At 46.0% G+C, this 22,973-nt stretch overlaps 1 protein-coding gene across 2 annotated transcripts; it reads left to right on the top strand.

Moving 5' to 3' along the window:
- The first annotated feature begins 10,064 nt into the window (after window positions 1-10,064).
- Window positions 10,065-20,457, top strand: LOC109778525 (glucosidase 2 subunit beta). 2 transcript variants are annotated; one of them, XM_020337092.4, is made up of 16 exons: window positions 10,065-10,295; window positions 10,391-10,504; window positions 10,770-10,865; window positions 11,033-11,272; window positions 11,377-11,555; window positions 13,009-13,083; window positions 13,173-13,244; window positions 13,564-13,915; window positions 14,022-14,126; window positions 14,207-14,308; window positions 18,487-18,544; window positions 18,639-18,707; window positions 19,572-19,659; window positions 19,755-19,816; window positions 19,913-19,964; window positions 20,062-20,457. In XM_020337092.4, the coding sequence occupies exons 1-16, from the start codon at window positions 10,202-10,204 to the stop codon at window positions 20,119-20,121; spliced, it is 1,818 nt and encodes a 605-aa protein (XP_020192681.1). In that variant the 5' UTR covers window positions 10,065-10,201; the 3' UTR covers window positions 20,122-20,457. The 2 variants fall into 2 exon arrangements, with proteins under 2 accessions (XP_020192681.1, XP_073366360.1); XM_073510259.1 differs by having other exon boundaries at window positions 11,377-11,559; window positions 13,013-13,083.
- The last annotated feature ends 2,516 nt before the right edge of the window (window positions 20,458-22,973 follow it).

The following is a 22,973-nucleotide window of genomic DNA, read 5'->3' as shown; positions in this document are numbered from 1 at the left end:
TTGGGGGGGCCCGTGCAAAATCGTTGGTGCTACCCAACTGAGAGGATGCAGAAGACGCTTCGACAAAAATGTAAAAATAAACGTAGAATTGAAGCATCGATGGCTGAGGCATTCATCACTGAGGAGGCGGCAAACTTCATGACAGCACACTACGAAGCCAAAAATCGTCATTTGCATAATCCGAAGCCTCGGTACAATGCTGACGACCCTAAAAAGGGTGGATCCAACCTCAGCCTATTCAAAGGGAATCTCGCACCAGCCAGTGTTTCAAATCCAGTATCTTTGGATAACGAACAATGGCGGACCATTTCGTTGTATATCTTCAACAACCTGATAGAAGTGCGGCCGTACATCGAGTAAGTTCTCAGTACATAGTTTCGCAACTTCTATTTCCTTTGAACTGCTCTTATTCCTAGATATTTCATACAGTCGATACATCGCCTTATTCTCGTATGGAGCGGTGATCCAAAAGGATTCTGTCGAAGAGTATGAGCTTCTCGCAAAGCAAGGAGGCGGCTATCCCGGTTTCATCTCTTGGTTCAAACAAACGGTAATTTCTATTAGACTTGTAGGCTAATTTGTAGGCGGCTATCCCGGTTTCATTCGCTAATTTGTGCGTAATGCAACAATCCTTTCATATTAAACTTGTAGGCTAATTCAGAGTCTATGGACGCCGAATTGAGACAAGTCGCTAATGGTTTTGACTATAAGGTCCGTTCATTTGACAAATACGACATCAACGGGTATCGCTTTCGTACCTATGGCAAAGAGCTATCTATGGCCGACCGAAAGTCTACAAATTGTTGTGTATCTGCTATCGGCGAAGGAGGTACCGAGTATTATGGGAGAGTTGAAGCAATTTATGAACTTCTATTCTATGGTGAAAACCCACCGAATGTCGTAGTCTTCAAATGTTATTGGTTTCAGCCGAAGGAGACTAGAAGGACTCATGAACATATAGGGCTAGTTGAAATCAACCAAAGCACCCATTTAGATGTTCCTGATGTCTATATTACGGCTCAACAGGCGACCCAAGTATTCTATCTACCGTGGGCCTGCCAAACTAATCCAAATCTGAAAGGTTGGGATGTCGTTTATGAAGTGCCGCCACGTGCTAGACTATCTCCCCCAAAGGAAGAGGATTATGAACCTCACATTAACCCAGACACATATGAAGGAGAATTCTTCCAAGAGACACGTCTTTCCAAAAAGCATTTCAAGAACCGCTATACTTCACCCCAAAACATTGAAGTAGACAGCGACAGTGAATCCGACATCACCCCAGAGGAGGAACAAGAAGAGCCGGAACAAGAAGAGGTTACTGTTGCGGATGACCTGTCATTGCTTGACCGATTACGTCAAGGTGGCCTTGCACATGTTGATGCCACTGAACCCTATGAGCCCGTCATTGATTATAGTGATGATGATGATGATTATGTATTTATTGATGATACTGACCGAGATTATTAGTAGTGTCAGGTATTAAATTTTTTAATGTTGTACTTGATGATGATACACTTAAGTGATACACATATTATTATTCATGTCGGTCTTTTTTTATGTTGTACTAATTTCGTTTACTGTTTGTCATGGCAGGTGTTGAAAGATGGTGGGCGTTGGTCGGGAGCGCGCCAAGGCCCCTTCTTCGTCGGCGCGTGGTCTGAGGTCTTCGATTCCAGACGTACCTCTCCGCCGAGCGTTGCTGGACAGTATGTCCACACCGCCGGGCCCTTCTTCGTCGACCGCGGTGCCCAGCAGGGGACGAGGTAGGAAGAGAGGAGGTGGGGCACGTGGTCGCGGGAGAGGAGGTAGGGTGACTGCTAGGGCGCCTTCCTCGCCGCCACCCCCAGCTGTTTCACCCGAGCACGTGACTGCTAGGGTGGACTCGTCCGAGGAGGAGGCTACACGGACTCCGGTCCACGAGCCTCCGGTCCACGGGTCTTGCGCCCACGAGCCTCGGGTCGACTGGCCTTCGGCCCACGAGAGTTCGGCCCACGAGACCCCGGAGGAGCACACGTCCGGATGGGGTACCTGGCCGGATCAGCCCGAGGAGCCGAGTGGCCATGCTGATGATGGCGGGGAGCCGACTGATCTTGAGGAGGAGGGTGGCACCGTCTACCAGCGTGGTGCTACACGACTCCCGTCCGTGCCGGCGACCCGCGAGCAGAGGTGGTTGATCTTCCCTGATGGGGAGAGGTATGTAAGTGCATTTAATATTTTTGTACCTTCTGCATTCACGTTTCTTCAAATAACTAATGCGTTGGCCTTGTCATGCTGCAGGGGTTGGGACCACCATCATAGTGTCCGCCGGCCCAACTCCGTCCTTGGAGTTCTTTGCCGGCAAAACTTCCCGGGGTTTGTCACGTTGCCTGGTGAGGGTCGGCTTCCAGAGCTTGGGTTGAGCTGGGAGCACTACGTGGCTGCCCCGGCCCCGCCGGATGTCATTATCGACGGTGTCGTGTGCGACACGAGGGCAGACATGGTGATCAGGACGTTCTGGGTAATTTCTCCTTTACACATTTCAAAATCTTCAACTAGCTAGTTATTAATTGTACTAATCAATATTGTCTCATTTGATTGCAGACATTCTACAGGTGTGAGAAGGGATACGAGGAGGACAGCGCAAATGTTATCCAGAACGTCTGCAAGCGCCTACTCCAGAACTTACGGCACGAGGCTCGGGTGCAGGCTGTTCGAGACTACTACGCCTTGCGTGGTATCAAGAAGACCAAGCCGGCGTGCCGCGATAAGTTCCTGAGTAAGGAGCAGTACATGAAGGTAATTCTTAAGGCCTTCTACTTAACTTCCTTCATTTAGTAATTCTTAGCCGTAGCGCTCAAGTTTCTATTTGCTAACTTAGGCGCCTCCGAGATGGTGTGCGGATCGGATGGATTGTTGGGAGGTGTTGGTCGATGAGTGGTGCTCACAAGAATGGCTAGCCCTCCACAACCAGGCCAAGGACAAACGTGCCCAAATGGAAGGTGTGCCACACCATCAAGGCAGCTCCAACTTATATCAGTTCGGGCGCAACTGGGTATGTGGTTTGCTTCATGATTCATGCAATTCATTCATCATGCTAGCTTGAGCCCTTTAATTACTAATTTTCATTGTTTCTCTCTTTCAGGCACGCCACAATAAGGCGGATAAGGTGCCAGAGGTGTACGACCTGTATGCCATGGCCCACACTGGCTCTTTCAAGAAAGTCAAGGCTTTCTCTCAGTCTGACCTCGATGATGCAAACAACTTCACCAACATCTCCTCCCACAACAAGCTCGTGAGATATAGAGATGAGGGGAAGGCGAGGAAAGGGGAGGACTTTAACCCGAGCCAGGGTCCCATTGATCCAGAGCTGGTGATGATATCTGGTGGCGGGAGGTCCCATGGCTCCATAGCCATTGGAGATGGACTTATCCGTTGTCCTAGCACTCTCCCGGAGATCAAGGCGCGCCAGTCGAGCTCCGCTCCTGAGATAAGGCCTCGTGAACGGCCAGTGCAACTCGCCATCAAGGTTAGTGATACGTACTCAGTTATCTTTCTCCATTACATTGTGTGCGCTTCCATCAATGATTACAAATGGTCACGTGAGTGGTGTTGCAGGCTGCTATACAGACTAAGAGAGATAGAACGGAGAAACTTCTGGCAGAGGCGGCGGAGAGGCAGCGGGAGATGGAGGAGAGGACGAGAAAGATGATGGAGGAGGAGAGGGCACGGAATGACATGCAGGCAAGGGCCATGTACGAGCTCCTTGTGGTAAGTTTCTTCTGCAGATTACTTGCTAGTCTTAACATTTGAGTCTCATTACTAACTAGTATGACTCTGTTCTGAAAACCAAATGTGCAGTCTGTGTGCGAGAAGTCCGGTCAGCCCGCTCCGCCGATGCCAGTGATTGCTCCTGGGAGCACGGTGAGTTTAGTTTGAATGGACATTACTTGGTAGTCTTAACATTTGAGTGTCGTAATGCTAACGAGACATTGGAAATGATCTTTGGTGCAGCTTAACTCCAGAAACGCATCGCACGATCCTTCTCCAGGTAGCGGCACTAGCCACCCCGCTCCTACACCTCCCTGATCACGGTAAGTTTCTCTAGTGTTTTGCTTAACAAATGCATAAAGACCTAGACTTAGCTTTATTTCCTCCAATATGCTTACCATAATGACCTAGAGTTAGCTTATTTTCCTCCAAAATGACCCATTTTACCTAGGTTAGCTTATAAATGATGCAGTTCATCCAAGTTAGCTCAAAAATGACCCATTTTACCTAGATTAGCTCCTAAATGATCCATTTTACCTACGTTAGCTTTAAAATGGCCCATTTCACCTAGGTTAACTCCAAAATGACCCATCTTACCTAGGTTATCTCATAAACGATCCATTTCAACTAATTTAGCTCATAAACGATCCATTTGACCTAAGTGAGCTAAAAAACGATCCATTTCACCTAAATTAGCTCTTAAATGATCCATTTCACCTAAGTTAGCTCAAAAAGATCCATTTCAACTAAATTAGGTCTAAAATGACCCATTTTACGTAGATGAGCTCCTAAATGATCCATTTTTACCTACGTTAGCTTTAAAATGACCCATTTCACCTAGGTTAGCTCCAAAATGACCCATTTCACCTAGATTAGCTCCAAAATGACCCATTTCACCTAGGTTAGCTCCAAAATGACCCATTTCACCTTACTTAGCTCAAAAACGATGCCCTTCACCTTAGTTAGCTCATAAACGACCCATTTCAACTAAGTTAGCTCATAAATGATCCATTTCAACTAAGTTAGATCATAAACAACCCATTTCAACTTAGTTAGCTCATATATGATCCATTTCACCTAAGTTAGCTCATAAATGACATATACTTCTTGTTCTAGTCTTCTTCTTGTTCTAGTCACCTATTTCTAACTTTCTTATTTACCATTTTGCAGATTTCATTCACTTCATGGAAGCTAGCTTGCTATGATGGAGTGCTTGCTTTTCCTTTGATGAAACTTTGCATTGTATCTAGCTTGCTATGATGGATGGAACTATGTGATATGGATCATTGCATCTAACTTGCTATGTTGATGAAACTTTGCATTGTAATATATATATGGATGGAACTATGTGTATGGATGGAACTTGCTTATGTATGAACAATGTTTATGGATGAAACTGATGTGATATGTGATATGAAACTTATGTGCTGGATATGTGCTGGATATGTGCTGGATATGTGATATGAAACTTATATATTTTCTGTGCAAATTGTGGGATTTAATAAAAAACAAAAAAAACAGACAATATGCAGGCTCTTTGCCGTCTGCCACCGACGGCAAAGAGCTCTTTGCCGTCTGCCGCGGACGGCAAAGAAGCCACGTGGCAGCCAACTGTGCTTCCTGGGAGCTGACCCATTTGGTCAGTTTGCCTACAGTGGCAGACGGCAAAGACTTTGCCGTCCGTGGCAGACGGCAAAGAACCTGCACTTTGCCATCAGTGGCAGACGGCAAAGAACCTGCCATCTAGTGACGTGTAGATGACATCATAAGGCGGACGGCAAAGACCAGAGAAATTTTGCCATCCGCGGCGGACGGCAAAGGACTGCCGTTAGCCACTTAACGGGCTGACAGCGCAATTATTGCCGTCCGCCCTCTTTGCCGTCCGCCGCAGACGGCAAAGAGCCTTTGCCGTCCGCCTCCAGGAAGCAGACGGCAAAGCAGCTGTTTACCGTAGCCTTCTTTGCCGGAGCCTTTTGCCGTCCGCGGCTGACGGCAAAGGTCTTTGCCGTCCGCCTTTCGAGCCTTTGCCGTCCGCCGTGGCAGACGGCAAAGTAGCTGTTTCCTGTAGTGATAAGCATGGGGTGGATTTATCATGGATTGCAACAAAGAAACACAATTAATCAAAGAGCAACTATCATAATTAAAGTCTTTGTAATCCAAAGTGTGGGCACATCACTAGTTAAAGTTTTGACCTCTTCAAACCCACTTTAATCAATTTTCTCAACAAGATTTTCACCCTCTGAATTATTGGGACACCTTCTAGCTAAAGTTGACTCTTCTTCAGTCCCTTTTTTATCAATCTTAATTTTACTAAACAAGGAATCAATAGAAGAAACACCAATCATTTTAAGATCTTCATCACTTTTATCTTCTAACGAGATTGGTTTAGCAACCATCTGATTTACTAGGGTAGCTTGTGCATCGGATATTTTTCCTAGTAAACTTTCAATGAAAGCATACTTAGATTGGAGATTGCAAACTTCTCTGCTAATATCATCAAGTTGTTTGTTATAGCATCTAGCACAATGGAATGCTCCTTAAGCTCTTTGGTAAAATATTTATTATGCTCAAATTGTGTAGTCATATATTCCTTGGTACTTTTCTCAATTTCAAGCAAAAATATTGGGGTAAGGAACATCATAATTTTTTATTTGAGGCATCATGACTACGCAAACAAGAAAGTACACACAAAAACAGATCTGGCAAGAAAATGGTGAACGAAAAAGAGGGCGAATAAAACGACAAATTTTTTGTGAAGTGGAGGAGAGGAAAACGAGAGGCAAATGGCAAATAATGTAAATTGCAAGGAGATGGGATTTGTGATTAGGAACCTGGTAGATGTTGATGATGTCTCCCCGGCAACGGCGCCAGAAATTGGCAACTTGACAGGGGACTATCTTGACGTGATCCTCCCCGGCAACGGCGTAAAAAATTCCTTTTGATGTCTGCTAGACTACGTCGGTATTTCCCTAAAGAGGAAGGGATGATGCAGCACAATGACGGTAGGTATTTCCCCCAGTGATGAGACCAAGGTTATCGAACCAGTAGGAGAACCAACCAACACTACGTAAACATCACCTGCACACAATAACAAATACTCGCAACCCGACGTGTTAAAGGGGCCGTCAATCCCTTTCGGGTAACGGCGCCAGAGATTGGCAAACGGACATGAGAAAGTTGTAATAAGTTGATAGATAGATCTCGCGAGAACGTGAGATAAAATAAATTACAGCAAGGTATTTTTGTATTTTTGGTTTAATAGATCTGAAAATAAAAGCAAATAAAATAGATCGCAAAGGCAAATCCTATATACATAAGAAGTTCACCCCCACTATCATATTTATCTTGAAATGCAGCCTATCCACTTCATCACACATGCCCTACACTGCCACCTCACTTGATCCCCACCCCACTAGATAGCACTATTTTTTAAAACCAATTTCTGTTGAAATTTCCTCCGTTTCCAGACTTATATTACCGACCCAAGCCCAATGGTATCCTTCTAAGAACAAGAATAAGAAGCCCAACCGTCTATCCGACATCATGGTTTTTGTTTGCACCTCCCGCACGTGTCTCCTCCCCTCCCTCGGCGCATCTCTCTTCTTCTCTTCTGAGCCTCCCTTCACCTCCTCTACTTCCCCTGCAGTGCCATGCCGTCGGCCGCCTCATTTGCGCTCCACTACAAGCACCTACGAGGCACATGCTTATACTCGACAGTTCCAACAAAACGTGAGAGAAGGGTGGAGAGGGGAGGAGAGGAACCGTGTCGGGATCCCAGGCGATGCCGAAGGAGGGGAGATCCTCGGGGTGTGGCAGCGGCACGCCGGGTGTGGAGATCGCGGTGGTGATCAACTGGTCGTGATAGAGCAAGGGGAGGAAAATGTCATCCGGTCGACTACCTCGGCTGCGATCTCTGACGCACTGCACCATCCTCGAGTTCGGCCTCCGCATTACCCGCGGGGATGAGGCCCTTCACATCCGGTCTAGAACTTACTTATCCCGCCACCAATTCTTTTATTTCGGTGCTTCGATTCTTTCTCTGGTCCGCCTGCAGTCTGAAAGCCACAGCGGGAATCCAATTGGCTGGTTTGATTGCTTTGTCTGGATTCTTCTTATCATCCAAGATTTGGGACAGTATTGTTCATAATTTTATTTTCATTTCAATTTTGTCTGCCCTTTTCTCAACTTCTTATCATCTACTATTTAATGCAATTGATTTTGATTTGAGTTTTGACTTACATTGTTTGATTTTATTTGACCCAAGTTTGACTTTCATCTTGAAGTTCATTTCTCATAGGTCATACTGATTTAATTATTAAATTTAAGTGACCTTATTCATTCTACTATTTTCTTTTATAAAATAGCTATGGTTTATCATTACATTCCCATAAATTCAAACTATGATCCAAATTATTTTTCAAAATATTTTATTTGGTGTCCTATTATGTTTCAAACAAATCTAGGATCTATTCAAATTGAATTTGGTTTATTTACAATTTTTTTTTCACTAAATGAATTCAAATAAATGTGGAACTAGGGTTGTTAAATTTCTGTCTAGAAACTATTTTATAAGTTTATATATTTTTACAAATAGTAGTCTAAAGTAAGCTATTTTTCACTAGCTACAAAATGCAAAAAGAATCACCTAATTTGGATTTGTAGTTTAAAAGTTATGCCCCAATTAGTATTTAAACTATTATGGTTGAAATTCAAATTTACCTTTCTAAAATTATTCTGAAAAGTTCATCTCCTAAGGTTTCATTTGCAAAAAAGAATGATTCAATTTGTTCCTTTTGATAATTAGTTATGATGGTTTGAAGTTCCAAGGGCTTTTTTGCAAAATTGCCTTTTCTTTTTTAATTAACGACTTTTGTTCTGGATAATGCTTTTGGATAGGGTTGGCCACATGGCATGCTCTGATTGGCTGATACCGTTATTTACTCTACGCGTTGGATCTAGATCGGACGTTCCTGATTAGATCGGAGCTCACCGCGGCGGCTAGGTCATGGAAAATGTTGAGGACGGTGGCGCATGGCTCAGGAGGCCATCGGGACAGTGCTCCACGGGGGTTTCGGTGTGGCGAGGGGCACGGTTGGACGCGGCGCAGCTCGGGGAGATTGCTGGTGGTCTTGGTCGGGGCTAGGGACGACGAAGGCGGCATCGGGGAGGCTCGCTGGAGTTGCGTGCGACAACTAAGCTCTCGGGTGTCGACGGTGTGCTCAAACGTGGGCTCTTCTAGATGCGTGAGTTGGTCAGTAGGTGCGCACGGGCACGGGAAATCGAATGGACAAGGTGTGCGACCGAATGGACGAGGAGCTCACGGGAGTTACGACGATGGTGGTGCTGAGCTTCGGCCTCCGTCGACCTCGAGGTTGCAGGGGGCTTTGGGTTCGAAGAAGATGACCAGGGGGTTTGCCGTGGAGTGGTGGTTCTCGTGGTGGGGTTGGGTGGTCGCGAGGTGGTCGGGGTACGCCGGAATATCACCGGCGATCTCTCTGCCGAGGCAGCAAGGACAAGGTGGTGCGGGCAGTCTAACGGCGCTTCGGTGGAATCGAGTTGGGAGTTTGAGAGAGGGGGTTCGGGGGTACTTATAGGGCAGGTCAGGCGGCGCTGGCGAGCATGGTGCCCGCGCGGGGTGGAGATCGTGGTGCGCATGCCCATTGAGGACATCTTGTCGAAGAAGGAGGAGGCATGCGTGAAGCGCTCGTACCTTAAGGAGGAGAAAAATGCGGAGAGGTTTAAATTGTTGATGGATGAGACGGACAAGAAGCTCATGGTTGAAGAGAGGAGAATCATGATCGAAGAGAGGAAGGCCGCGCTCGAGGAAAAGAAGTTGAAGATCGCAGCCAATGCAAAGGACACCAAGATGTTGACCTTAAATCTGGACTCTTTGGATGCCAATGCAAGAATGATCGTGCAATCCGTCCGTCATCAGATGTTGCAGCGGCAAAAAGATTAGTTGATAGCGGCGGACAATGAGGACGTAGCGGAGGCGGACGTGGAGGTTGTCTACGCGACGACGACGACACTTTGATCGGAGAGCAGACGCCGGTCCGATACGGCAAAAAATTGCATGGACTGCCGGACTGGTGTTTTTTTGGATTTGGACATTTTTAAAAACTAAGTATATTAGTCTCTTTTGGTTATGATCGGGCATGCAATCAGACCGTGTGGATCGGACTAAATTTGAGTTTTGAATTGCTATTTACTAGTGGACATATACACAGAATAGTGTTGGATGGCCTGCCTCTCGCATCCATGTTTGTGGACTGTTTTTTCTGTCCGCCGGATGAAATTTGTGGGTAGTTGTTGGAGAGACAAGTAAAAGTAAAATAAAATCGAGGCTCCTTCCGTTTTTCCCTGTGGGGCGGAGGTTCTTTGCCTGGTGACACCCAAACCTGAAGCGAACCCACGCTGTTCGCCGACCCGTCCACTGCTGCTCCGGCCAGCCATGAGGGTCCTCGCGTTCCTCCTCCTACTATGGATCTCTGCCGCCGCCACTGCATCCCCTCCGCCGCTCGAGACCCTCGGCATCCCTCCGCAAGGTTCCCCCCGGATCTGACCGCGCTTTGCTTTCTTTTGCGCCTTCTCTGCCGACGCCAGGTAGATGCGGTTCTTAATTTAGCGTTGCTGGGCGCAGATGAGGCGTACTACAGGGGCGGCGTGATCAAGTGCAGGGACGGATCGGGCAAGTTCACCAGGGATCAGCTCAACGACGACTTCTGCGACTGTCCCGACGGCACCGACGAGCCAGGTACCGCCTCTTTCTCCTTCTTTGCTTAAAAACACGCTCTTTTTCTTCCGCGTCTGGTGTGATTTCTCCGAGGTTGCTGTAGAGCCAGCCCCCCTTAGTTTCATGGCCTGTGCGCGTTGGTTTTGAACTGTGGGAGTCTTGGGGATCCATTCGTGCCGGAGATGTGTGAAAGTTGGGATATTCTCTCTGTTAGGCTCATGTATTTGTGCCAATTTTGGAACCAGGAGAGCAGTTCATTGAATCGTGCTTCCTTTTTCCTGCGCAGGGACATCCGCGTGCCCGGAGGCGAAATTCTACTGCAAGAATGCCGGACATTCTCCAATCACCATCTTCTCGTCGCGAGTGAATGATGGTATATGCGGTAAGAGGCTAATAGCAGTTGCCTTTTCTTTGTTCCATTGCTCTACTTGTTTTTGTTAAAACTAAAGATACATGTACAACAAAGACTAGAGACCAAGAAACTGGCTGGAGCTCCTATTCCATTGATCCTTTTATAACTTGCTCTACTTGTTCCTCATTGTTTGCTAGATTGCTGTGATGGGAGTGACGAATACGGTAGCAATGGCACTTGCAAGAATACATGCTGGGAAGCTGGCAAGGCGGCGAGGGAGAAGTTAAAGAAGAAAGTAGCTACATATAAAAGTGGTGTCGTTATTCGGAATCAGGAAGTTGAAAAGGCCAAATTGGCAATTGCTAAAGATGAAGCAGAGTTAACAAAACTGAAGGGTGAAGAGAAGATACTCCAGGGGCTTGTTGACAAGCTCAAAGGTGAGCCCTCATAGCTAACTCGTCGTTTTGCAGAGGGGTATATCGGAAGATGTTAATTTTAGATGGATAGTTTTTATGTGTCCAATACTGTTCATGCTGTGCAGAGCAAAAGAGATTAATAGAAAAGGCAGAGGAAGAGGAGCGCCTAATAAAAGAGAAGGAAGAAAAGAGAATTAAAGAAGAAGCTGAAAAACAAGCAGCTGAGGAAAACAAAGCACCTGATGCCTCTCAGGAAGCAGATTCTCAGGACACTAATGAGAAGGCACAAGAAGATGAAAGCAAGGTTGGTGGTTCTTCCTATATATTGTTTGACCCCTCGTCCATCTATTCCATGTTGGTTACTATCACCTCAGTTTGAAGAACTAGAACTCATCATCCTCGTCCATAATATCAGAAGCCGAATTACCTTGATAGGAGACAGTTTTGTACTTAAGCAATTCACAGAAGTAATGAAATAATCATGAAATCAGTCTCTTGTATTTTTATACTTTTAAAATCATTTAAGCCGTCCGTCCACTTACAAAATAAAGCCTTAAATGGTTGGTTTAGTACTTCAATTTTAGGGTTTCGCGGTAGATAAGCTGAATTAATAACATCTAAAAAATGGATTGTTAACTTCCCTTCTTGTGGTCGCAATTTTCATAAGCATACACACATCTCAAGAAACAGATAATGCCCACGTACCCTGGAGGCTGTAGGTTCAACTGAAGCTATCAAGAAATATTCTGTGCAATTCCGGCCAAGGTTATCATGCTGATAGGGCGAGGCGAAGTAGCACAATCTGACCACCACCTGACTGCCCAAGGCGATATCATACGAGCCCCCCCCCCCCCCCCCCCCCCCCACCCACACACATACACACACACACGGCAGAAAAATGATGAATATTAAGTAATGCAGGCCACCTTCCCATAGTTTCTTCTTTGTCTTCAGTTGCCCTTCTCTTTCACTTTCTCAATGTCAGCCATCAAGACTCCAACCTAGCCAGGAAGAACAGAAGGGAAGTGAAGGAATACGAGTCAATACCCAAAAAAATACAGATGAATGAATAAGAGCCAGCAAAAAGCCAAAAAACAGAGGGGTGAGGAAAATCCGAGAAGAAACATTGCAGAAAAAAAGGAAGGGGGGGGGGGGGGGGGGGTGAGATGAGGATGGTGTCCTCCCATACCCTTCCCCTTCCCTTCTCTGAATTGGTGACTCCCCCAACCTCTTGCCCCTCCCTTTCTCATGCCATAGTTCTCTTTCCCGCCAAGCAATTCATGGCTCTTGCCCCGCCTCCTGCCGATTCCTGAATTGCGCCGTGGGGACGCCATGGCCTCAAGGCGAAAAGCATTGCGAGGTAGGTGAGGTGAGCTACTGCTATGAGCCTATCACAATTCGGAGCCCTTTGATGCTTCAGCAACTGCTTTGCTTACACAAAACCTAATTGACAGCTTCATAATAATTGCCACGGTTAACTAAGAAAGCCCATATGACTAACATAGAAATGTCAACCATTGGCAAATTAGTGAAGTCCTCACTCCTCACGTACAAGGTATAGCCATATAGGTACTCGTTACGCACCAAGAAAGACCATATGACTAACATAGAAATGACAACCATTGGCAAATTAGTGAAGTCCTCACTCCTAAGTACTAACGTACAAGATATAGCCATATAGGTACTCATTATGCACCTTGTTAGTTCACTGCTATAAAAATATATTTATGTTATTTTGTTACTACTGTTTAACATAGGTAGTTGAACATCATGATGGAGATATCACGGACCATGACAATCACTCACCAGAAGGCGAGGCATCTGTTGAAGTGGTATAGTTAACTTTTGGTACTAGAAAATTGATATGCTAGTTTGTTTCAATATCAAATTTGAGTGTATATATGCTGTTTTTCCATGTCAGCCTGACATTAAAGCTGGGACTGGACATGACGAACCACCGGTGGAGACATCTGCAGTACCTACCGAAGAGCAGGTGGTGTAGTAACTGCTTTGCAGCTGACTCATGTCACTGAACTTGTTTAATATTTGCTATTGTGATGTCTTGTCTAGATTTCTGATGTCCCGTAACTAATAAGCTATATCCAAAACTGCACTTGCTTGTCTTTTCACATTGTCGTTGTCCTTATCTCCCATTATATTCGGTTAAGGATGGTCAAATTTTGGTGTGGACGTTATATTTTTATTACTTATACAATTATTATGATACCCAGAATATATTGTACAATTTTTGTTGATCTCTTGGGAATGCAGTTCCAATTTCAAGTTATGAAGCATTGTTGTATGTCTTGCAGGACCATACTTCTGTCAACTCTGAAGGTTTGTCAAAGGCGGAATTGGGTCGTCTGGTAGCTTCTCGCTGGACTGGAGAAAATGTAGATGATGTTGGTAAAAGCGATAAAAAGGGCCATGAGGATGAGCTGGATCTTCCAGAACCTGCAGAAGAAGCATTTGAAGATGAGCATGATATACCAGAACCCGTAGAAGAAAATTATGCTGGCTATCATTCAGAAATTGAGGATGATAGGCACAAATTTGAAGACGAAGAGTTGTCTAATGTATCAGATGATGAATATGTTGATGATCATGAAGAACCTGATGTGTCCTATAAATCTGATGACGACCGGAAAGGTGATGACCATTCAGGTATAGTGTGTTTATATGACAACAATAATTCCTGTCCTACTGTATGTGGTTACCGATTATCCTATTGTATGTGCTTATTTATTTTTTATTTGATTTGTTCCTTCAGATTTAACTGCCTCAGGACAAGCATCATGGCTGGACAAGATTCAGCAAACTGTACAGAATGTTTTACAGAAATTCAACTTTTTCAGGACCCCTGTTGATTTATCAGGTCAGTCGTACATACTACTTTTGTTGATTCTTCATGATTTATATGAGTATGTGCTAACGCTTACACATTTATGATTTTAGAGGCTGCTCATGTTCGGAAGGAGTATGATGATGCTAGCTCAAAGCTGTCCAAAATTCAATCTAGGATAACCTCTCTGACAGATAAGCTAAAGCAAGACTTTGGTAAGTTAATTGAAACTTTGTCTCCTCGTTGGTTGAGTGCATCACCCACTTGTATATTTTGCAGCTATTAGTTTTGTTAGGGATTTTTTTATCAAATGTTGTGCTTTCCGTTGATGAAACTACTTCTTAAGCCATCCAGTAAATGGTAATGAGAACTGTGCTAACATGGTTCCTGAGCAAGAATACACTACAAAAAAAAAACAGCAACAGCAAAGCCTTTAGTCCCAAACAAGTTGGGGTAGGCTAGAGGTGAAACCCATAAGATCTCGCAACCAACTCATGGTTCTGGCACATGGATAGCAAGCTTCCATGCACCCCTGTCCATGTCTAGTTCTCTGGTGGTACTCCAGTGACCAGTCCCTCAGATCTCTCTTTACGGATTCCTCCCATGTCAAGTTCGTTCTACCCCGACCTCTCTTGACATTATCAGCACGCTTTAGCCGTCCGCCATGCACTGGCGCTTCTGGAGGCCTATGTTGAATATGCCCAAACCATCTCAGACGATATTGGACAAGCTTCTCTTCAATTGGTGCTACCCCAACTCTATCTCGTATATCATCATTACGGACTAGGTCCTTCCTTGTGTGGCCACACATCCATCTCAACATGCGCATCTCCTCACACCTAACTGTTGAACATGTCGCCTTTTAGTCGGCCAACACTTAGCGCCATACAACATTGCGGGTCGAACCGCCGTCCTATAGAACTTGACTTTTAGCTTTTGTGGCACTCTCTTGTCACAGAGAATGCTAGAAGCTTGGCGCCACTTAATCCATCCGGCTTTGATTCGATGGTTCACATCTTCATCGATATCCCCATCCTTCTGCAACATTGACCCCAAATATCGAAAGGTGTCCTTCTGAGGCACCACCTGCCCATCAAGGATAACCTCCTCCTCGTGCCTAGTAGTACTGAAACCGCACCTCATGTACTCGGTTTTAGTTCTACTAAGTTTAAAACCTTTCGATTCCAAGGTTTGTCTCCATAGCTCTAACTTCCTATTGACCCCCATCCGACTATCATCGACTAGCACCACATCATCCGCAAAGAGCATACACCATGGGATATCTCCTTGTATATCCCTTGTGACCTCATCCATCACCAAAGCAAAAAGTTAAGGGCTCAAAGCTGACCCCTGGTGCAGTCCTATTTTAATCGGGAAGTCATCAGTGTCGCCATCACTTGTTCGAACACTTGTCACTACATTATCTTACATGTCCTTGATGAGGGTAATGTACTTTGCTGGGACTTTGTATTTCTCCAAGGCCCACCACATGACATTCCGCGGTATCTTATCGTAGGCCTTCTTCTAGTCAATGAACACTATATGCAGGTCCTTCTTTTGCTCCCTATATCTCTCCATGAGTTGACGGTTGTCGTATGTTATGACCGGCATATTAGGGGTTTAGCCCAGTGGGTTGTGGCCCAAGTTATCTTATCATTATTAGGGGATTAGCCCAATTATCTTATCGTTATTAGGATCGTTTGCTTAGGAGTCAAGTAAACCTCTCTATATAAGGAGAGGAGATGTATCAATCTAATCAAGCAAGAAGCAATCATTATTTGCTCGGCTTCCCGAAGGGAGCCGGGAGACCTAACCCTAGCCGCCTCCTGCCCTTGCGCCGCCTCCTCCTCTCTCTTGCACGACGGCGCCTGGCCGCCGGCGACCGCGAGCCTCGCCACGTCCAACCCCCTCCTTCCCCTACAACCTACGCCCTAGACCCGGTAGGGCCCTAGCTCCTACCAATTTGGTATCCAGAGACTCAGGCTCGATCATGTCTTCGTCAACGCCAACGCCGCCGCTGCCAATCATCACCACCGCACCGATGACCACCGCCGGTTCCCCAACGCCGCCGGCCCCGGTCCCCGTCACCACCGCCGGTCCTCCCATGCCGCCGGCCCCGGTCACCTCCGCTACGCCGACACCCGCCGTTTTCACGTCGGAAGAAGTCACCAGCATCTTGCGGGATCTCGTGACGGCCGTCCAGGGCTTCCATCTGTACCTGGCCGGACCACACGCACCTCCGCCGGCTGCGACTACCGCCGCCTACGGCCACCCCGCGCTGTCGTGGCCGTCTCAGGGCGCGCCTGCAATTGGCGGGCCACCGATGCTGCCGTTCCAGGCGGGGCACCCCAGTGGGCCGCCTCTGCCGTTGCTGCACCTGCAGCCGCCCCTAGCTGCGGCCCCCCTCTGGCCACAGTGGCCACCGACTGCTACCGCGGCTACCGCCGCGCCCGCCCACTCTCCGCAACAGCCGCTGCAGCTCCAGGCGCCACCTCTGCTCAGCTCTGGACTGCCGTCGTCCGCACCGGCCGGCCTGCCGATACACCAAGTCCGGTTTTCGCCCTCCCCGTCGCCACTGCCAGCTTGGGCGGCCGGGTCTTCGCCACCACCGGTCTACACCACGGCTCCGGAACAGCCGACTCCGTCCCTGCAGTTCGGCGGGCCATCCGGCTCCGCGGGCCCCTACCCGGGGTACTCCGACCAGGCGCCGCCCGCCTTGCTGCTCCGCACCTCCGAGCCAGTCAGACACGACGCTCCGACCCAGACACCGCCGCGGTTCGCCAAAATTGACTTCGCCACTTATGACGGCATGGAGGACCCCCCCAACTGGCTCAACCAGTGCGACCAGTTCTTTCGCGGGCAGCACACCCTCGCTTCGGAGCGTACCTGGCTCGCCTCTTACCACCTCTGCGGCGCAGCACAGACCTGGTACTGCGCCCTCGAGCAGGACGAGGGCAGCATGCTCCCTTGGGAGCGCTTCCGCGAGCTCTGCCTCCTTCGTTTTGGGCCACCGATCCGCGGGAGCCGCCTGGCAGAGCTAGGCCGCCTTCCCTTCACCTCCACGGTTCAGGACTTCGCCGACCGTTTCCAAGCCCTGGCATGCCACGCGTCGGGCCTGACGGCGCAGCAGCGGGCCGACCTCTTTGTCGGTGGACTTCCGGATCACATCCGCGTGGACGTGGAGCTTCGGGGACCCCAGGATCTCCAGACGGCCATGTACTACGCCCGCGCGTTCGAGCGCCGCGCGGTGGCCGTCCAGCAGGAATCACCGTCCCGGGCCGCTGGGTCGCTACCCTGGCCAGATCCCGCGCAGGGTCGGCCTGCTCAGGCTTCCGCGGCACCCCTCGCCGTGACCGCGGCGCGCCCGTTCCGCCGGCTCACCTCGGCCTAGCTACTCAAGCGTCGCCGCCAAGGGTTGTGCTTCAACTGCGACGAGCCCTACACGCCCGGCCACGCCTGCCCGCGACTCTTCTACCTGAAGGTTGCAGACTACATTCCGGAGGACGCCGTCGCCGCCGACTTGGCCGCCCCAGCTGTCGCGAAGGTGTTTGACGCTGGTTGATCACCTCGAGGAGTTCAGCAAGCGCTTCCCCACCTTACAGCTCGAGGACGAGCTGTTTGTGCAGGCGGGGAGAAGTGTTATGACTGGCATATTAGGGGTTTAGCCCAGTGGGTTGTGGCCCAAGTTATCTTATCATTATTAGGGGCTTAGCCCAATTATCTTATCGTTATTAGGATCGTTTGCTTAGGAGTCAAGTAAACCTCTCTATATAAGGAGAGGAGATGTATCAATCTAATCAAGCAAGAAGCAATCATTATTTGCTCGGCTTCCCGAAGGGAGCCGGGAGACCTAACCCTAGCCGCCTCCTCCTCTCTCTCGCACGACGGTGCCTGGCCGCCGGCGACCGCGAGCCTCGCCACGTCCAACCCCCTCCTTCCCCTACAACCTACGCCCTAGACCCGGTAGGGCCCTAGCTCCTACCATCGTACCAAGACAATGGCTTCCATGGTCGACCTCCCAGGCATGAAGCCAAACTGATTTTTGACCGGCAAATTTGTTGAAGTTCCGTAAAATGGCCAAATAATAACTTAGAGAGTCATTTACAGGATAGTGTAGTCCAACCATAGATAAAGAACGTCCCCGTTGTATGTTTCTTTCATATATCTTTTTGGTTTTATTTCTAGCCGAATCTACATAGTTTGCATTTCGGCCCGTGGTACTTAAATACATTTCCAACTATTTGAGGCTTCATTTCTTTAGAACATTATTGCTCTGTATTACATGTTACCTGCTACTCTAGATGCTGACCTCATCTGATTAGTTAGTCTAGTTAATACATTACCTTGGTAAACTTGTGGAAAATTGAAACTGATTGAAATGCATTCTTGTTAGGTAAGGAGAAGGAGTTTTATTACTTTTATGACCAGTGCTTTGAGGGCAAGGAGGGCAAGTATGTATCCATCTCTCAAAAAATTCAAACCTTTTTTTTTCATTTTATATTTGGTTAGGTTTACTGATTTTTGAATCATGATCCCTATTGGCAGGTATGTTTACAAGGTCTGTCCATACAAGAAAGCTTCACAGGTTGAAGGACACAGTTCCACTAACCTGGGGTGTGTTTCTCGCACTCCTTTCAGATTTAGTTTTTTTTTTGTTATTCCCTACTGTAATCCATTGATTAAACTTCATATTTAGTTTGGTCCACTACCACTATCATATTGATATGTTGTAGAAATTCTCACATTCATATTCAATACGGGAAAACACTGAGTAATGCTATTTAGAAAAATGCATTGTGTAGATTATTAACTGTGTTTTAGAGAGCACGAGCTGAGATCTTGTTCATTCTTCATCATTACCGTGATTACGTTTTTCAGTACAATAGCTTGCGAAATAAACGTAGAATCTTGAAAGGTTGAGCTATAACCTGGCTGTTAATCTTGTAAACTGGATGAAGCTCTAGGGTTGATACTTGCGTGTGAACAAGTAATGGTCGAAGTTACAATTCACTACATAGGCAACCCGGATAGCTTTCTTACTATGTAGGTTTGTGTATATAAGCAACTTTTTTCTGTGTTATATTACGTTACCATGTTTTCAAACGACTAATTCCATTCATGTTCTCTTAGGGATGCGATTTTGGGAATAGATTAGGGAAGTGCAATTTTGTTTTCAATGTGCTGTGTCTATCAGCATTGTTCTGCTTTACTGCCATTTTATCTTTGAACATGGACCATTTTCTAGAGAATTGCCTGCAGAGTCCTGGCTGGTTTAGCTACCAACTAGCTTAGAGCTACTTGAAAGTTAATTGGAAGAAAATTATAGTTTCTATTTTCTCTTGTGTATGACGTTCACAAGCCTAAACATCCTATTCTGTGCATGGAAGCACACAAACATGCATTTGCACCATGTTATCATTCCTAGTGCAGTTAGTTATCTTGTGCGGTAAATGAAAATGGAAATTCTCTGTTGGTCAGGCGCTGGGACAAATTTGAAGAATCCTGCAGGATGATGCACTTTTCAAATGGAGACAAATGCTGGAATGGCCCTGACCGAAGCCTAAAGGTACTTGCTATTATTCAGGGCTGCATTCTCCTTAAGCACAGCTCTTTCCATTTGCATGTATTAAAATATAACTGTGCGGCTTAACTTTTATGCAGGTCAGGCTTAGATGTGGGCTGAGCAACGAGCTTAACGGTGTCGATGAGCCCAGCAGATGCGAGTGCGTAGTTTTTTTGTCATGATACACCTTTGATCTTTTTACCAAAATGCACATTATATCATGTTAATTATTTCTATCTCTGTTCCGATGGCGCAGGTATGTCGCTGTACTGTCAACTCCTGCAATGTGTGTTGAAGAGAAGCTGAAGGTTCTTTCTTGTCCCTATCACGAATGTGTTTTCTTTCTTTGCATTGAGGTTGGGAGCTAATGGAGTTTTGCTTTATATATATAACAATCTATAACAGGAGCTGCAACAGAAACTCGACGCTGCGTCTTCAGACCTGTCCGGCCACGACGAGCTCTAAACTGTCACGAGGAAACAATGACTCCACTATTACAACCATAACCATAAGAAAGAACGGCTACCGAGGTGGATAGATAGAAAAGCCTGGAGCTGTGAGTGTAGCCGCCAAAGCAGCGTTAGTCTGGCTAGGGAAAATTTTGAGCAAAGTGGTCGAATGGTTGAAATTTTCACATCATCCTGATTTTAGTAGCTGCAACTGGGTATCTTTTTCTTTTAGTTCCTTTGACGGACGTTTCCTCAAATTGTTTATCTAGGTCATCTGAAAGAGACCAAGCCTTCTGTTTGTAACTTATCAGTTATGCACAGCGTCTCTGAATTATACGAAGTAATACTTTTATCGTGTGGAGTAATACTTTTACCTATACCTGCACATAAAATAATTAAGAAGAGTGGCTAGAAATTTGTAACCTTCACAGCTTGTCACGTTGCTCATTTTCCCCCAAAAAGAAAGGAAGTTTGTGAGATAAAACACCGAATGTTGGATTTAATCTGCCAATCGGACGGGCAAGTGAGAAAAACTTTTGAGGGCAAGTATGGATAGTTAAAGGCAAAACCTAACAAGTGACGTACATCGTACAATAGGTGCATTCTGATTCCGTAGATTGAAAGATGACACAATCATATGAAAAAAAATATATATCGTTTGCCCAAAATGAACAGAAATTGTGCTCTTACCGTCTAGTTTTTTTTGACACAGTACAGACTCGGACGCTCATACATACACTCACCCCTATGAACGCATGAACGCATACAGTACCCCTATAAGCATCTCTGAGAGACTGAGTCGACACATCATCTTGAGATTGATGAAGTCGTCATAGACGTTTTCGTAATCGATGAGAACGTCTCCTTCCATTAAATACACATCATTAAAAATCATTAAAAGACCTATAAATCTTGAAAAATGCGAGCATCAATGTCAAATGTTGGACTTGAACCTTAATGGGCGGAGGATGCTACTGTCCCTAGTGGCGGAGACCTAGGGCAATTGGAGCTATAGGCCTAGGCGTAATAACAATATCCTTTGCAATACGTTTGTATACAATATACAAAACCACTAGAGTGCATCACTTAAACTAGCTTAGCCCTAGATGTAATCCGATGCTAGCTTCGCCCCTGATTTTCATTCTAACCATTCAACTAAAGGCTGGTTCGCCTCTTACTGTCTAATTTTAGAGGGCGCATTTGGGTGTAGTTGAAAGATCAACAAGACACTTCGGTAACATAAGCTACCCTGAATTAATCACTTCAATAGGTCAGTTTATATTTAAAAAAGGTCAATTTACATTAAAAGAAAGGTGAAGAAAGTCAACTTACATTTATGATGTACTACGAATCACTCGCACGACTTATATAGCTGGACAAAAAGGAAATACTTCCTCCGTCCCATAATACAAGAATGTTTTTGACACTACACTAGTGTAAAACACGCTTTTATATTATGGGATGGAGGGAGTACCCTCTAACAACTGGACTTTTGAGATGAGAGTCAACACAATTTTTCGATGCCAGCATTATTTTAATTGTAGATCACAAGTACAAATCAAACAACTCACGCATAACCTTGTAAGAATCATATAAACATTTCAAAGCACACTTGCCTACATGCTTTGCAGATATTGCAATATCTTTGCCTTTTGTTGTCCTTTTGAGTTTTGGACCTTACAAAATGATTTACGTTACAATTTATGTTTTATGTTTTTACCGCAGAAAAGAAAAAGAATTGATTTACGTGTTTGTTTTGTCCGATGAGGTGTCGGCTGTGTTCTTGGGCACATTTCCATACCAGGTTGAGATTTTGTGCGAGCACTCTCAATCTGTACCGCAGTGCGGATCCAGCCCAATAGGCCAAAGTGTACCAACACTAAAATTGTTCATAATTGTGTTGATCCACTGTTGGGAGAAACCCAGCTTGGTCATGATCCCATTCAAATAAGGCCACTCCAACCTATCGTAAGCCTTCATCATATCGAGCTTTAGTGCACAAAAGCTATTAGACTTTGATCTTGTCCTTTTCATAAAGTGTAGACACTTGTAAGCACAAATTATATTATCTGTAATTAACCTCCCAGGCACAAAAGTAGATTGTTCTTCAGAAATGATATCAGGCAATATCTCCTTAAGTCTGTTAGCCACAACCTTTGAAGCAATCTTATAAAGCACGTTGTAGAGACTAATAGACCTGAACTGAGATAGCAAAGAAGGATTTAGTACCTTTGGTATTAGTACCAATACCGTGTCATTGATTCCCTCCGGACTTTCTTCCCCTCGAACTATCCTTAGCACAATACGCGTGACATCTTCACCAAAAATATCCCAATTCCGTTGATAAAAATGAGCTGGGAAACCGTCCGGACCCGGGGACTTTGTAGGAAACATCTGAAAAATCGCTTTTTTGACCTCTTCTGCAGTGTAAGCAGCATTTAACCTGTATTCATCTCATCAGCCACCCTCCTTGGGACGTGGTTTAGCACTTCCTCCATTCCTTGTACCCCTTCCGAGGCATACAAAGTATGGTAACAATTATTCGCCATTGCTTTAAGCTCATCCGGATCAACTACAATCGCCCCCAAAGAATTTTGTAGCGCTTTTATCATATTCTTTTTCCTCCTCAAGCTAGTGCGAAGATGGAAGAATCTGGTGTTCTTGTCCCCTGCAGGTAGCCACTCAATTCTTGCTCGCTGACGCCACATAATCTCTTCTCGATGATACATCTCAATCAATCTTTCGTTGATCTTAAGTTCTGTGTGGGAAGGTCCCTACGCGACGGATCCCCTTGCAGCTCTGCGAGTTTTCCTTTGAGTAGTTTAATTTCCTTCCTCACGCTTCCGAAAGTGTCGCTGCTCCATCTTT

This window comes from Aegilops tauschii, chromosome 3 (genome assembly GCF_002575655.3).
Source record: "Aegilops tauschii subsp. strangulata cultivar AL8/78 chromosome 3, Aet v6.0, whole genome shotgun sequence".
Classification (NCBI taxonomy): domain Eukaryota; kingdom Viridiplantae; phylum Streptophyta; class Magnoliopsida; order Poales; family Poaceae; genus Aegilops; species Aegilops tauschii.
The sequence above is the reverse complement of the archived record's forward strand: the minus strand, read 5'-3'. Positions and strand labels throughout refer to the sequence as shown.

Excerpts from the sequence above, each read along its gene's own strand:
- LOC109778525 (XM_020337092.4), top strand. The coding sequence starts at position 10,202 with ATGAGGGTCCTCGCGTTCCTCCTCCTACTATGGATCTCTGCCGCCGCC. Across the intron at positions 10,505-10,769 it reads CGACGGCACCGACGAGCCAG|GGACATCCGCGTGCCCGGAG; the intron begins GTACCGCCTCTT and ends TTTCCTGCGCAG. Across the intron at positions 18,708-19,571 it reads CACAGTTCCACTAACCTGGG|GCGCTGGGACAAATTTGAAG; the intron begins GTGTGTTTCTCG and ends TCTGTTGGTCAG.